Here is a 17,381-nt window from a genome sequence, read left to right as displayed (position 1 = left end):
GTATATATACCATTATATATATATATATATATATATATATATGATATACCATTTTATTAAAAACTACTAAAAAATAAATAAAAATCCAACTTGGAAAACATTTTTTTACAGTGCAAGACTGTCACAAATCATTCAAAGACTCAGTCTTGCACTGTAAACGTTTATGCATTGCAAAGCATAAAAAAAACTTCAGATGTTGTTAAAAATCAGTACAGAACAAATGTTCTTTATGGTTCCATTATTATCTGGTTATTTCATACTATGTAACTGAAACTGTGTAACTGAAAGCTTATTTAAGGAACCCAAAATGGTTCTTCTCTGGCATCACTGCAAAAACCCCTTCTTTTGTAGAGTGTAGGGTGATGCTGGTTCTATCAAAGGGCCTGAAAGACTTTCACACCCACCCTGGGCCATCAAGCCACCCTTATTGTTGAGATCTGCGCTTGGATTGGCCATCAGTAGATCAAGATTGAGGAACAGCCCTTTGGCTGTTAACAAAAACCCATGATTCATAAAGTTTTACAGGAGTAACCACAAACTAACCACACAGCAGCTTCTAAAAAACCACTGACGAGTTATTAAAACCTGAAATGAAATCCCTTCCAAACTGGCCCTTGCCTCTAATGCCTCTCAGTGCTCAGAGCCGAGGGTTTTTGTGGGCAGAGGAATGCAACTCACATCTCTGCCATAGCCAGCCGAGAAGGTAATGCACTCACATGTTGGCACATGTTAAGGGAAGCGCACCTTGTCTCTTATTAATAAAGCTTGGCCTCCTCTCTCAAAACTGGCAGCTCGGTCTTTACCACTTCACAAATTGTCCTACACAGACACCTTTAAGACGTGATGATATAAAAGAGGAACTTAAAAAAAATTCTCTAAAAGCAAGCATATATTACGCAAACGTTCACAATAAACACACCATTGAGAAAATGCACTGCTTTGAGAGAGATAGAAACAGTGGTTTAGGTGTCATTCTAACAGATTAGAACAGGATAGAATGTCAAAGCTCAGCGCAGTATAAAAAAACAGAAATCTGACAATGACAATGATGGCTTCCTCTCTGTCTAATCTAAACATACCAGCACGATCACTTATTTTCCCCTCGGGCTATCGTATTGTTCCACTTCCATTCTGAAAGCTCTCCACAAATAGTTGAAATGCTTCTTTGCTTTTTTTGGGCTGTATCTAGACAGTGTGTTAACATGTCGTTTTTGATGTACCTGACCTCTTACAGCGAAATACACACAGAGCAGCTCTGAAAGAAAAGAGAAACAGCATGTAAACGAACACTTAGACATGTTGGCAATAATACTCACACAAACATGCAAATACACTAAAATGAGAGAAAACTTAAGGCTGGGGTGAGCATAGGAGACTTCTTTCAGAAACATCAAAAAAATGCAATTATATACAATACAATACAAATATTCCTAAAGCGAGCGTTTACCCCCTGAATCCAACCTTGTTCAGTTGCTGGGAAATCGAGGCCACGTTCGCACACGACGCGCAGACCCTGCTTCAGTGCAGATTCCAGTGTGATATTGCAGAATAATTAGTCCCTCCATCTCATACTTCAGGCATTCTTTTTTTCCATCGATGAGGAAAGGATTATGCAATGTGTTCCTCCAGAGGCCCATGCTACCTGAGAGAAAGTTCACGCCAGCACAGGCATAGCTGGAGACTGTGGGAAAGTGAACAGTTCCACAAGCTCGCAATGTTAATGAAACAGTTAAGAGCTTAGTTTGCTACTAATGAACCAATGGAACAGATGGAACACATGTTGCGGAGATGATAAATTAGGTTAGACTTTTCTGGTCAGCAAAAAAGAATGAACTCTGAAATGTATGGTATTGTTGTACAGCGTTTGTCCCCAAAAACCTTGTAAAAATGAAAAGCTGCCAGTAATCTAGAAGTCTAAAGAGTCTCACAAGAGAGCAAGAGAGAGAAAAACCAGTTCAAAAAGTTTCAGTTCACTCGCTCCTTCTCACATGAAGTGATGTGATTTTCAACTGGTGCGTTGCAAAACCAAAAAACGTACGTCTATTCTGGTTTGATTGTGCAAAAACAATGGTTAAATCCTTATTAGTTCTTCTTAATATGCAAAAGAAACCTTTGTTCGTTACATCAAAGGTCCAGTTCAACTGAATTCTATGGTTTTATTGCAAATTCACCTGCATCTTGGTTGAATCTTGTCAACTGACAGATGTCAGTATGGACCGGTTGTATGACATTATTCCCTCATCCTCAAAAACCAGAACATTTTTATCAGTTCATGCATTTCTTGAGAACAAAACCCATGACTTTGGGTTCGATTTGGCACTTTCAGGAATGGTGCAGGAATAGCTTATTTCCACTGCCACATTTTTAAACTTGCACCAACACAATAAGTAACAGGTAACAATGGCGTTCGGCATCGTTGATGTCAAATTTGGCATGACCTTTAAGCAGAAGAGTAGCCTACCAGTGAATACCTACTTGATTTTTGGTCTGTACTTCAAACAATGTGAGTGCAGATAAATTGGCATATAGGCTAATGCTTGACCCATGTTCTGATGAATACTGGTGTCCGGGTCCGACTCAATCACTCATTATCACAGCTCTGAGGACCCAAATGAGACTGCCAAGCTCATGACAGCTGAAACTGAAGTTACGTCAAACATTTAATCAGCCTTGATCCAACCAGTTTTTGCCCAGAGGGTTCCCGATAAACATGCCAAGTTGCCATTCCTTCACTCTCCCACAGTCAATGTTTACAAATCTGTCTCCTCTGCACTTCAGCAGTCTGTTTTATCACCGTGAGCATGAATTCTTTGTTTTACCTGGCCCAGGTATATCAGACAGGTTCAGCGCTGCATCTTTCCATATAGAGCACTAACTGGAGCAACTTACTGTGAGACTTAGGCTCTGTTCCAGAACTGTCTACTGACTACATGGACAGCTACCTTTTAAGGGAGCATGATAACTGAACTGGAACTCACTGCACAGGCAACAACTTGCATTATAAATATAGCCCACCAGATGCAAAATTTATTATCTTTATAGAGGTTTGTTTTGAATTTTACTAAACTAAAAACAGTGTCCTAATAAGCGTAAAATGACACACACACACACACACACACACATATATACATACATACATACATATATATATATTTTGGTATATAATTCCCAAATACTAGTCAATATAGTCACATTTAGAATTGACATTACAATTAATTTGGCTGCTATCCTGAGCTTGGCACAATGCATTATCCATTTACATGTAATTTTCTCAAAAGAAAGTATTTTAGAAGGTAGGATATTTGTACTGCATGACCTTTGCACCTAAAGCATGCCAGAATTTAAATAAAAAATAGATTTATGTATTTGTATTGCACATAAAACATCCATCTATTTGGATTACAGAGTTTTAACATAAAAAAAAAAACGTATTGCGATGCATATTCGCCAGTCATACATAAATGAAACAGGACATATTTGCTCAATATAAGCATGGTTTATTTGCACTGAAAAAAAAAATCATGGTTTATTATTAACTATATACATATATTTAAGTTTATTTTAAATAATCATATTTTCAAAATGCATACAGTTGTTCAAATCATTAAATTTATTCAGGTAAAATGTAAGAAAATGCAAATATACACCAGCAATCTTCAATTAGTTAAATTGTATGAGATTGAAACAAATTTGATTTATAGGTGATAAATATATAAACCTGGTTATTGTGTATTTAAAATTTTAAACACATTTTTAGTTTATTATTACTGTTGCTGCAATCTTATCTGTTATTCAGTCATACACAAATCTTATTTGTGACTAAAAATGCATCGTATTAGGTATTATTAATCCAAATGGATGGAAAATTTATATGCAATCCAATTACACAAATCTTTAATTTAGGCCCTTTGTATGTATGTGTGATGTGCATGATGCCTACAAAAGCAGCTTGCTAGGTTTTGGAAGAGATGGAAGCCCATTGAGGAAGGGACTAAACTGGTTCCACTGCACCTGTAACCATAAAATAAACTAGTATGCGAAAGTATGCTTTATGCAACCATAAACATTTCAAACAGCAGCACACTACATTAATTTCACATGACTCATTATGTTGCATGCTTAATTCAGTTACCATCTCAGAAGTTAATACTGATATTTTGCGATTTTTAATCCAAGTTTGTGCAAAAATGTCCTCATTTTTGGCAGCCTGATCAAATAATGAGTCAAGAAGGAGACGTTAAAGATGTCGGATGACGTCGCTTCCAGTTCATTCATCACAATGGATGGAAGGTCAAGTTTCAGCGCATATCATTGTGACACAGTCTTCCCATGCAACTCTGGCTGTATATTGCACATCAGAGTATTACATACATACAAAAAATCTGCATGATGTTCAGAGTTCTCATACCGCTTTCTTTCAAGGAAATCTCAAGAAAATCTCAATTCTACACCTGTTTTTCTTACCTGTATGCAGGAGCATCATGCCCTAATTTTACTACAAGGCGGCACCAGTGGCAGTCAATGCATAAATAAGAAAACAAAAACACTTCATAACTCCTTTTACGAGAATTATATATATAATTTAGTGTACAAAGGAACAAGAGTTGAAATCCCAACCTAATGCACAACTATCACACATATGCTATCATGGTATGACTTTTTTTTTTTTTTTTAAATAAGAAATCAAAGGAGTTTCAAATGACAAGAGGAGTTGGGGTGATTTCTGAAAACCCACTCATAAACATGCACCTGAAAGCTCAAAGATACAAATATTTTTAAGGAAATTTGCATTCAAAGATAATCTGAGGGGCCTTTGAAATCTTGGATAGGCCTATATTGAAAAAGTGGAGTAGGATTTACTACAAATTATAGAAATTATTCTAGCAAGTGTCACTAATATTTACAAAGAAATGGCCGTTTCTTACAGTATATATGTCCTAAAATGCGCAAAACCATAATAGTCTAAGATCATGCAAGGAAAAGGGTCTGATAAATCCTTCTGATACATGTTCTAGTGAACACAGAGATGGTAAAGAGCTGACGTTTGCACAGTTAAACACTAACGGGCAACAAGCAGGACAGCTGCATCTGTCCCATTATTAAATGGGATCAAAATGATTTCTGTTCCCAACATGATCTTGCTGACACTGTTGTTTGTGTAGTCATGACTGGACATTTCAGTCATACAGCTGAATCAGAAAAAAAATCTTTCTTAATTCCTACCAACCGCCGATTGGAATAGCTTCAGGTGGAATTTCTGTACGTTCTCCTTCATCCATGATTCTGCCTGGAGTGTGCGCAGATCTGGAATTCCTCACACTTGGGAAACAGGGGGAATTCCACACAGTAATACTTCAACTCTTGCCCCCTCCACCCTCCACCCTCCACTCCCCTCACACACACCCTGTCTGCTGAGCTCACTTCCTGCTGTAGACTCTGACAACAGGAAGTATAAGTGTCAGCAGGCATAATGAAGGGGCGTCATCCAGGTGAGAGGCTGATTAATTGTCCCTTACAGTACAGAGGGAACGAACTTTCCATAAATCAAAATACACTGTCATCATAAGCCATTATCGCCACCATGTGGTGAATGCATGAACAGTAATTTCCAAACTGAACTAGAAAAGCAACTTCAGGACAAAATTTACAAGGAAGGATCAAACAAAACCATATACAAAGACATTAAGAATAAAAAAAAAATTTAAAAATCAAGTAAAAGTACCTTACTTTTGGAGAGTTTGTGACGGATCTCTTCATTTGAGACAATCTGCTGATGAATGTAACTTTCTTCTCTTCTAAACTTTACTCTCCTCAGAAAGCACCTGAAAAATTAGAGCTGTAAAATAATCACATTGTATGTATAATTCAGAAACTTATATTTTGTGGTAACATATAGCCTATGTTTGTTTAGCCATAATGGCCATGAACTGGACCAGGTTCCAGAGTTTACGAAACATGTTGATCAATGGTACATTTTCCCACAAATCGTTTCAGACATTGAGAAAAAAAGCGCAGAAAGAAAATGCAACAGTATGTTTCAGCTGACACTTTTATTCTTTCTGTTACAGACAATGATAGAACAGAAAACTCTGTTTCTTGAAACAAGTCAATCAGGTGAACACCTCACGTTGGAGACTTTCAGGAGCAGGAGAAATGATTGCTGAGATTGAAAAAAAAAAAAAAACTGTAAATTTGTGCTCTGTATGGTCTTTGTTGGCGAGTGTTACAAGAATTTAGAGCATCATCTAAAATTTAGTTCATCAGAGCTGCTTCTGATTCAAGGTTCAGAGGTTATGTAGGTGTAATAATCAATTAAATCAATCAATTAACACCTGTTATTTGTAAATTAAATTATTATAGCAGGACACAAAAATAAAGATGCATGGCGCAACTGTGCGATGCAACATACATATGAATGAGGCATTGCACTGAGCATTTTCAGATTAGAAAGGTATACAATATAGTTTTTTGTGTTAGTCTAGCCAGATGTCTTGTTCTGAAAACTTTATGCGGTAAGAACATGATCTCGCCTCCGGGCTTTGATGTTAGCAGTCACAACAACACCTTAGCGGTGCACTTGGTTACGTTCATCCAAAGGTGGAGTATAGGCAACTTCACAATGTTATAATTCACAGACAAAAAGTTGTTATACAGTATTTATTTCACAGATTAACTAAAGCTGGATTACTTCCATTTCCATCCAAGAAAGGAAACCAATCTAACACTGCAAGCGAGCAGAATGATGCAACAAAATTAAATTGCTCTCAATGAAATCGACATCAACAAAGCAGCAGCACTGCGCGACTGCATTATAAACAGTTTTTTGTTGATCATAATGGAACAATATAGTGTTGTTGAAATGCACTGCTTGTTTGCAGCATATACATTGTGGGGAAAAAAAAAAAAATCACGCTTGTACCAATTTCACAGAACAAAACTAATTAAAACAGCTCAAGGACTGATTCTTCTGCTTTCAAAAAAACACCTACATATATTTAACGGTTTTATCTATTAGCGCAAACAAATTAAAATGGCTTAGTGCAAAAATAAAACAACTGATATGACAAAAACATAAAATAGCGAAAGCATGATTTTAAAGTTTGAAATCAACTAAACATCTTTTTTTAATGACCTAAACCATGGACTAACATTCATCTTTTTAACAAGGTATAATAGTCTGGCAGTGCTTCTCAAGAGGATTTTTATGGGAGAGTCTATAGCACTTAAGATAATTGTAAATACTAGTTTAAACGTTGAAGGCCATTGGAATTGCTGCAAGACAGAATCCTGAGGGCTGCACGGAACACTGTGAACTAGACGGTATCTTCAATCAGACGGAACACTCAGAATCCGACTGAATCTTTAACATTATTACACTTCAGCTGCCATCTTCATATGAAGAAATTAAGGGGACGATTTACAGTGATTATGGTTTCAAATATGCACAAGAAGCAAACTGGTCTTGGGCTGTGAAAAAACTATTTCGCTTAAGATAATGTTCAAGTGTTGTTGTTTCTTTTCTTTTTTTAAATGGCCTCACAAAAAAATTAAATAAAATTGTAATAAACCAGCACCACTGGTTTTATATTTAAGAGCGATGCTCACAAAAACACCCAGGATCAAATTTTACCCAAAAAGCAAAAGAAAATAAAGGAAATTATATTTTGCATTCAAAAAAACAAAGCCTATTTTAATGACCATTAACATTATTGCATTAATATCACTTTTTCCCACATTATTTTTAATGATGATTTCTATTACTATAAAATAATACAATTAAACTTATTTTATACTGTATTTTTTTTTTAATTACCATGATTACTATATGTTTTAATCACCATAAATTATCATCTCTAACACAAATCAATCCATGACGTATAAATACTTTACCATTTGTTTTTCTTCCACATTACTTTTTTTTGTGCATTATGATAATTGGGGGAAATGTGTTCAAGTCTTTTGAAAAATCATAACGAAAAACATTTGTTTAGTCCAAAACAGGCTTCATTTACTTCATGCAAAATATAATTTCTTTAGAATTTTGAGATGAAATATGACCTGCACAAGTTGATAAGATTTAGTGAGATTCACCCTTAGTTCGCTTTTAAAATTATAACTGCCTTAGCACAACATCCCATTAAATGTTCTTCTAAGAAACCACTGTGGACTTGACAAAAAAATCCATAATTAAAAAAAGAAAAACATATATAAAACATGAAGCATGTTATCTCTGCCATTGCTGAGGTTCCTTCTGCTCTATCCATCTTTAAAGTGAGAGAAGAGCAGGCGGATCGCGTTAAGACGGGAAGAGGCCAGATCGCACAGCTGAAGTGCCGTTACTGGCTCAGCCCAGACTTCTGCTGCACCGGGACGCAGAGCAGCCATTACTTTTTTAGTGATTGTAAAAAGTTCCAAAGGTCTTTGATCACCTGCAAGAAAAAAAATGGGGGGAGAGAGAGAGAGAGAGAGAGAGAGAGGAGGGGGAAAAGGATGAGTTGGTGAAGCTGGAACAGAGTTTCTCTGATGTAGCGACTCATTTGGATGCTTAATAATTAGAGCCGTGTGAGTCAGTTTGGACGAAAAGCTCCACATTAGTGGTGCGTCTGGGGTATAACTACAGCGCCGAGACCAGAGGAAGGGGGTGCAGTCGTTGTACATACCAGAGGGTATGACTAGTGCCTCTCTCTGACAAAGATATGTCTCACACCTCTTTGCCTGCTGTGCTCCCAAAGCCGTTTTTGCTTGAAAGCACACTCGCACACACACACACACACACATACATGCTCCACCCGTTGTACATCTGAAAGGACACCTGCGCTGCAAGGGCACGCTCCAGCCTTGTTTCTAGAACAGACTCACAGGGCGCAATGCATCAAATAGCTCATAACTCATTACAGACCAGAACACAAAAACATCTAAACTCTGTTCCAAATCCTAGTGAGCTGCCATGCTGCATACTTTCCAAGGCAGCATCCCAACTGAAATGGGACCTCAGAAGTGATCTGGAACCGTCTTCATAGGCAGCAACACATATAAATAGTGCTCCTCGAGTGAAGTGCACAGGAGACTTGACTATGATGAGTATAAAAAATAAAAACACAAAAAGTTGAAATAGTTGAAAATACTATAGTATAATAGGATCACAGAATCAAGAAGTTGCTAAGTAAAGCATAAATCTGTCTATTGTACAGATTTATTTTTATTTCATTTTCAAACAGTTTCCTAATTAAAATAAATATAGAAACTGAATTTAACCATATCGGTCGACAAATATCTACAATACTTTTTAAAATGCTGTCTAGATATGCAGCTCACTAGGTTTTGGAACAGCAAATACTGGGACCATTAAGCAGGAGAAATGTAAATGCAAAAGAAAACCAATTTTCACAGCTGCAATGCCATAAAACAAATAATGGCATGATGTAGTACTTGTATAACATACAAACTGATTTTTAGGGCTAATGAAAAAAAGGGTCATGTGTTTTAATGTGCGTTCCTGCAGCTCAAAAAGCAGACACCAAAGTCGCGGGTTTGATTCCCAGGAAACGGAGCCATTTTTAAACCTTGAATGTAAGTCACTTTGGATAAAAGTGTCTGCCAAATAAATGAATTTGAATTTAAAATATGCTTAAATGGATAAAAATAAGATCACAAAGAAAAAATATTAGGGTACAATGTGTTTTTGTAAGATCCACCCCGTTAGTACCACTAATACACACAGACATTTGGACTCTCTCGTGTGTAATTCATCCTGACAAAAGAGGAGCTACAGCAGACATGATCGTGCGCTTTAGTTAAAAGAGAGATTTTTCTCTTTTGACCCAAACGTGGCCATTTGTGAGGGCTGCTTTAGACTATTGCAATATTTCAGGTCAACACCCAGCCTGACACATACGAATGCAAAAAAAGCTCTAGACTAAGAGACAGCGAGAAAGGAATGAGTGAAGGAGGGATTTAAATCACAGCTAAAGATGTCAGGCATGACAGCTCTCTCCTGTTCTTTTGAACGCCAAGAGGTCAATCAGTACATATTTCATTTGCTGATAAAAAAAAAAAAGAGAGCGGCAGGAAGATCTCAGTATGCCACCCCCAAACGACCCACTAAGACAGAAGATGCTAAGGCCTAAAATATACTCAAATTGAATGTAGATGTGATTATTTCACTATTTAAAGGTAACTCTATCACCCTCTTAAGGTAGGGTTATTGTAAGTAACTGATGGTATATTTATATAACAATGATGCACATTTTTGAAAGGTTTCACGTACAACACCCGTTCACACAGATCCGACTAAAATACTGCATTATACATGAAGAGTTTGCATTTTCAGGCCCACAAAACGCCATTGTTGTGCAAATGAGCAGTCAAAACCCTGAAAAAAACTAAACCTAAACCAGAAAAACTACATTTTCATTACTTGAAATAATAAAGCCAACTAAAATAAAAAAAAAACAACAACAAAAAAAAAACCTAAAACTTATTCTTAATATTTTATTTAGTTTAATTTGATGTTTTTTGTTTAATTCTGATGTACTAAAATGAATAAAACTGAAATAAAAATTAATAAAATATATTGACAATTTAAATGAATAAAAATGATAAAGACACAACTAAATTACAAAAACTTTAACTAAAATTAAAATGAAAAAAAAAACATAAAATATTAACTAACTCCTGAAATAAAATAAAATATAAAAAAGCAAAAAGTTATTTCATTTTAGCTAGTTGCCAAGTTAACATTTCCTATTTACATGTAGTTTAACTTGATGTACTCAAATAACTAACACTGAAAAAAATAAAAAAATAAATTTAATAAACAACAATAAAATCAATAAAACCTACTAAAAATTAAAAACATAAAAATAAAAACTTATTCAAAATATTAATAAAAACTATATTAGTATATCAATGACACTACAATAACACTGCCTTGAGTTTTGTTACTTCCCAGTAATGCAAGAACGCATATGGGTAGTTGACGTATCAATGTGTCCTATGGTATGACGGAAATTCTTTTAAAAAAAAACTCTAACATTGAAGATAAACCTCTCTCAAGCTATTTGTTACTCTAAGAATGAAGATACATTTTTTCTCATGTTAGCTGTATGTTAAGTTTTTTTTTTTCTACATTTTGCTATGTCACACTATAGGACACAGAACCAATTTTTATTTGTCAACTACCCATATAACTATGTTGAACTGGACATAGTTAAGTTTCCCTTCGCATAATAGAGTATATATCAAGCCTGATGCTTTGGTATCTCTTCGCCGGCTGAGGAATGTCTCATCTTCTGAGCTGAAGCGTCTTAATCTTTTAAGTGGACATTTCTTACATAAAAGACCTCTTAGAAGTGTTGATAAATTTTGTCAGGGCCATACATGCTTTTTACGCAACGTGCGAACACTAGAAATACTCCAGCCAGAGGGTGACAGTGCTTAATGAAAGCAGCGATACTCACTTGTTTATCGGAGATCTTGTAAGCGCTTCTAGCGTAGTTCTCAAACTTCTGTTCCGTCTTTGGAAGTGGCTTCCCCTGTTTCAGAGAAACATATTTTTGTAGAAATGAAATGGCCCTTTTTCATCACTTGTGTCTCTCTGCTAAGTGTTGAGATCATCCTGATTCGAAGCCAGAGCACTGCTGCCGTGATGAACAGCGTGAGTCGTTGGGTGTTGGACACACTTCAGTGAACTCACATTTTTTGTGGCCTTTACAGTAATTCCAGTTCCCCTTATCTACAGCAGACCGAATGAAATCACACGGACACAAATCATCATATCTGCTCAACACAATCCATCCGTTGTATCCTTCCAGTTTTAAACTAGATATTACAGCACAACATACTATTCATCTCGCTCTTCTGTTTCTAGCATTCTAGAAGTGTACAACTAGCGTAGAGATGTCTATAAGGAATCTTAAGGGTTTTTTCAACCTGCTGTTGATTGTCACAGACAATAGTTGACTAGTCTCCTCAGTATGTGCACTACCATTCAAAAGTTGGAGATCAGTAAGAATTTTTTTAATACTTTCTAAAGAAATTAATACTTTCATTCAGCAAAGATGCATTAAATTGGCCAAAAGTGACAGTAAAGACATTTATAATGTTGCCAAGATATCTACAATGACATTCAAAATTTTGGGATCAGATTCTAATGTTTTTCATTGGAGTCTCTTATGCTCATCAAGGCTGTGTTTATTTGATCAAAAATGCAGAAAAAAAAACTGTAAGATGTTTTGAGACATTTATTGCAATTTCTAATATTGGTTTCCTCTTTTAATATACTTTTTAATATTGCATTTTCAGCATCATTACTCCAGTCTTCAGTGTCACATGATCCTTCAGAAATCATTCTAATATGCTGATTTATTATCAGTGTTGAAACTGTTGTGGTGCTTAATATTTTTTGGAATTTATTTTTTGGAACCTGTGATCATTTTTTCTTTGATTCTTTTTGAATAAAAAGTTCAAAAGAATCCATTTAACACATCCTTGCATAAAAGTATTAATTAAAAAAAAAAAAACAATTACTGACCACAAACTTTTGAATAGTAGCGTATATTGTAACATAAAATTTCGATTTTGAATAAACACTGTTCTTTTTTAACTTTTTATTTATCAAAAAATCCTGAAAAGTATCACAGGTCCCAAAAAATATAAAACAGCACAACTGTTTCCAACACTGATAATAAATCAGCATATTAGAATGATTTCTGAAGGATCATGTGACACTGAAGACTGGAGTAATGATGCTGAAAATTCAGCTTTGCTTCACAGGAATAGATTATAATTTAAAGTATATTAAAATAGAAAACTGTTATTTTAAATTGCAATAATATTTCACAAAATTATTATTTTTTCCTATATTTTTGATCAAATAAATACAACCTTGATGAGCATAAAAAAAAAAAACATTAAAAATCTTACTGATCCCAAACTTTTAAACGCCAGTGTATTTTAAATAAATGCTCTTCTTTTGATCATTCTATTCATCAAAACATTCTGAAAAATGTCCTTTTCATAATCAATAATCATAGTTTCCACAAAAAGATTAAGCTGCAACACTGTTTTCAACATTGATAATAATAAAAAATGTTTCTGAGCAGAAATCAGCATATTAGAATGATTTCTGAAGGATCATGTGACACTGAAGACTGGAGTAATGATGCTGAAAATTCAGCTTTGCATCACAGGAATAAATTGCATTTTAAAATATATCCAAATAGAAATTAGTTTTTCACATTGTAATCATTTCACAGTATTACTTTTTACTGTATTTCTGATCAAATAAATACAGCCTTGGTGACCATAAGACTTCTTTAAACATAAGATTTCTTTCAAAAAACATAAAACATTTGTACCAACCCCAAACTATTGAACAATTATATAGGTGGTGCTGACGTGCATATATTTATTATAGACTCATGGTTTATACCTTGTGTAGTTCGTTTTGACAAACTGAACAAAGAATGACACATGGCATATCGCATGTGCGGTAAATTCACATTATGAAAAAAATCGTACAGCATCTCACTGCATGGTGTGTTTGCATGCAGTCATATAACATTTAAAGGATCAGTACTGGGTTCAAAAACATAGCAATGTAATGAGAGACTCACAAAGATCAGGAGGCTCTTATGGATCTGAGGATGTGAGGATGTGAGGATGAAGAGGGTTAGTGGTCAGGGGTGCATTTGGGAACTGATTGAGGAAGTGAGCAGGTGGACTCAGAAAGACTGGATAATCCTGATACGATGAGGTCATCCCCCCTCCGGCCTTTAACTCAGACACCTCATTAACGTTTGACCACCTCATCATCTACTAAGTCGGCGTACTTATTGCTGTTAACACACAGCATGTGTGTGTGTGTGTGTTTGTTTGTATGCATGCATGTATATATGTCAGGGCTAAAGCATGTGTGTGATTACAGAAAAAAATGCATTCACATGCAGCAGAGAGACAAATATCAAAGTGAAAGAGAATATGTACCTCTTTAGCTGCTGATGAAAGTTTGCTTTTGACCTCGCTCAGGCTGGGAGTGCTGGGAGACTTCCCAGAAGGCCCTGCTGCAGACTTGTCTTTTACTTTCTGTGGTGTCTGAAACAAGAAAAATGCTAATTCTTTTAATCTAGAAAAGTTCAAGTTAACTTTTATTTATATAGTAGTGCTTTCTACAATGCAAGTAATTTAACAGCAGCTCCACATTCACAAAGAGGAAAATGACAATTATGCAAACTTCATCAAATATGAGACAAACCCAAATTCTGCTATTCGATGATGATTCAGTGAAGTTCAATAACATTGCTGATGTTGCAAAAATGGTCAATTATGTATAATGTATCAATTCAGTATAAAGCACCTCAACAGCAGACAACACTGTCTTCATTCAGCTCAAATTCTGTTTTCATCTAATAGCATTGGATTTCAAACATCATGCTAGATATTGACAACAGAAGGCCATGTACAATCAAAAATGTTTATTCTTATTCGTAACATACACCATCAGGCTCCTTGACCCATTTAGCCTTAATAACCAGCGGCCTAGTCTGGCCCACAGACCTCTGCACTAATGACAGCACCCTTTGACAAATTTGGAAGAGGTTCAAATGATCCTTTTATTGCTTCCATGCAGGAGAAGACAAGCCCGAAGCTCTTAGATGTGGCGGGGGGACGGGACGCTCTGCCAAGAGGAGGAATAAATGACTTGTTTTTCAGTGACAAGACTATCATTTCCAAACACCCTCATGTTATACAGAGATCAATAACTTAATGTATCAGCACCATTAACATGATTACACACTGTGGCCACAAAAACACTTTTAAACTAGATTAATGTCCATTAATATAATAACCAAGGACCCTGCAGGTTTTCAGACATAATTTCACTTTTCAGAGTCATTTTTGCAATTTACTGACTTTTTTGTTAGAAGAAAAAAATTGTGAGTACAAATGCAAGGGAGCTTTAGAGATAACTAAGTGAATATTAACTGGCTACAGTGCTTTTTTCTCAGTAAAAATAAGAAAAAGAAAGGAAATGTGGCCAATGCCATTTTTATCATTTCCATCACAGAAACCAAAAATATTGGATGCACCTTACATCGCACTCAAAAATGTTGAAGAAAATATGTATGAGTAGCATTTAAAATTTTCATCCATTTCGATTACAGTTTTAACAAACTTTGTGATGCTTATTTATAATCATACATAAATTAAACTGTTAAGAATCAGGTAAGATTTCTGTAATAGTAACAGACTACATTTTTTTTTAAATACACAATAACCTGGTTTATACATTTATCCTCAATAAATCAATTATTTTTAATCTCATACATTTGAACTAAATCTTGATTTTTCCATAAATATATTTTAGCCATATTTTAAGGATGCTAATTGTAAATGAAATTGTTTTCACAATTAAAGGGATAGTTCACCCCAAAATGAAAATTCTGTCATTAATTACTCACCCTCATGTCGTTCCAAACCCGTAAGACCTTCGTTCATCTTCGGAACACAAATTAAGATATTTTTGATGGAATCTGAGAGCTCTCTGACCCTCCGTATACAGCAACGCAACTGTAATGTTCCCAGGTCCAGAAACATACAAACACGTTCAATTTGCGAAGCTACAAGAATACTTTTTGTGCGCAAAGAAAACAAAAATGCCTTTATTCAACAACTCTTCTCCCCTGAGTTACTGTCTTCACAACGCATCCGCACGCTTTAAACATTACAGTTGCGTTGCTGTCTACGGAGGGTCAGAGAGCTTTCAGATTCCATCAAAAATATCTTAATTTGTGTTCCGAAGATGAAACGATGGGTTTGGAACGACATGAGGGTGAGTAATTAATGACAGAATTTTCATTTTGGGGTGAACTAACCCTTTAACAGATTTATGCTGATTCTGCGCTTAAATATGCTTATTTAAATAAAATCAAATATATGCAAATTATTAATATAAACTATGCCATGATTTTTGCCTGTTTCTTACCCATTTCATTTATGACTGAATGGCAAATATGCATCACATTAAGGTTATTCATTTGTTCATGTTAATGCATTCCAAATGGATGGAAATTTTATATGCAATTCAAATACATAAATCTAAATTTAGGCTGTTTATGAGTGTCCCTGTGAATGATTTTTCAGGTTTTGGACACAGTTCGTGTTTGAAGTCAGTTTACCTCAAGTACACACAGGTGCTGTAGCAGATGCTAGAAGCGTCTCCTGTGACCTCTTGTGATCGTGTTTAGGAGGGCGGATCTCTGATTTCGTGACTACATCGGATGGTAATTTTCTTTCAAAGCCAGGAAAGTTTACAGGTGTAAACGGTGTCTGTGTTGGTGCTTTGAAAGTAAAATGTTTATGTGCTCTCTGATACTCTGTCATAGTACAGAAGGTCTGAGAGATTGTGAGGGTAAATGTCTGTATTATTACAGCTTCACTAAAGAATCTGGTGTCCACCCTCTAAAAGAGAGGGTCTGTGTCTGTGTGTGCTCATTGCGCACAGGTGTGTGTCCAGCTTTCAGCAGAGAGATACTATCCCTCTGCAGACTGATATAAGCTCTCTCTCTCTCTCTCACACACACACACACACACACAGGCAAACACACACTGGCCTGTCCATGCATGCAGCCCAGCCAGGAATCCACACTGATTGTAGGGTTACACTGATGGACAGAGCCTTGTTTTACACAGTAAGTGAAAAAAATGGAACAAGAAAGAAATGGAGACGTAAAGCATGAAGATTTCTGGCATATGTGAATATATGAATGCTGCAAATGACCTCAGTGCCCTTTAAAGTGAACCCAACTGAGACCATCTTGAGAGGTGGTGTGATTATTACATCTCTAATATCTATTCTTTAAAAAAGAAGTTACTAAAAGATACATTTTGATTTATACATATTTTACTACTTTTTATGGCCTCAGGACATGAACAAATGGAAGCTGCATTAGCTGAATTCATTGTTATCGTTAAGAATAAATAAATACATAAATTGAATCTTCATTCATTGAAATTAATTTAAATAAAGTTGAAGTAAACCTAAAATATAAATATTATATAAACAAACTTGAAAATTAGAGTAAAATTAGTTTATTGCCTTGGAAACTAAAATTAATAAAAACTGAAATAAACGAGCTAAATTCATACATACATATACATTATTGCATTATATAATTACTAAAACTTCAACTAAAATTAAAATGAAAAGTAATTCAAAATATCAACAAATATATGAACGAATACTACAACACTATACACACAAACACATTTTAAACAGTTTGCATTAAAGAAATTAATGCAAATTAAATTTTCCCAGTAAAAATGTAAAGTTTGTGAAAAGAAACTAAAATTGACCAAAATAAGACCTGAGACCAGTTTTA

At 35.2% G+C, this 17,381-nt stretch overlaps 1 protein-coding gene across 2 annotated transcripts in view; it reads right to left on the bottom strand.

The window, feature by feature from the left end:
* LOC131553083 (nucleophosmin-like) overlaps window positions 1-17,381 on the bottom strand; it is a 63,378-nt gene that overhangs the window by 24,630 nt on the left and 21,367 nt on the right. For both annotated transcript variants that reach the window (XM_058797451.1, XM_058797450.1), the window contains exons 9-10: window positions 13,987-14,094; window positions 11,460-11,534 (exon numbers count right to left, since the gene is read on the bottom strand). In XM_058797451.1, the coding sequence (XP_058653434.1) occupies window positions 11,460-11,534; window positions 13,987-14,094 (183 nt within the window). The remainder of the gene's footprint in view (window positions 1-11,459; window positions 11,535-13,986; window positions 14,095-17,381) is intronic.

This window comes from Onychostoma macrolepis, chromosome 14 (assembly GCF_012432095.1).
Source record: "Onychostoma macrolepis isolate SWU-2019 chromosome 14, ASM1243209v1, whole genome shotgun sequence".
NCBI classification, from domain to species: Eukaryota; Metazoa; Chordata; class Actinopteri; order Cypriniformes; family Cyprinidae; genus Onychostoma; species Onychostoma macrolepis.
The sequence above is the reverse complement of the archived record's forward strand: the minus strand, read 5'-3'. Positions and strand labels throughout refer to the sequence as shown.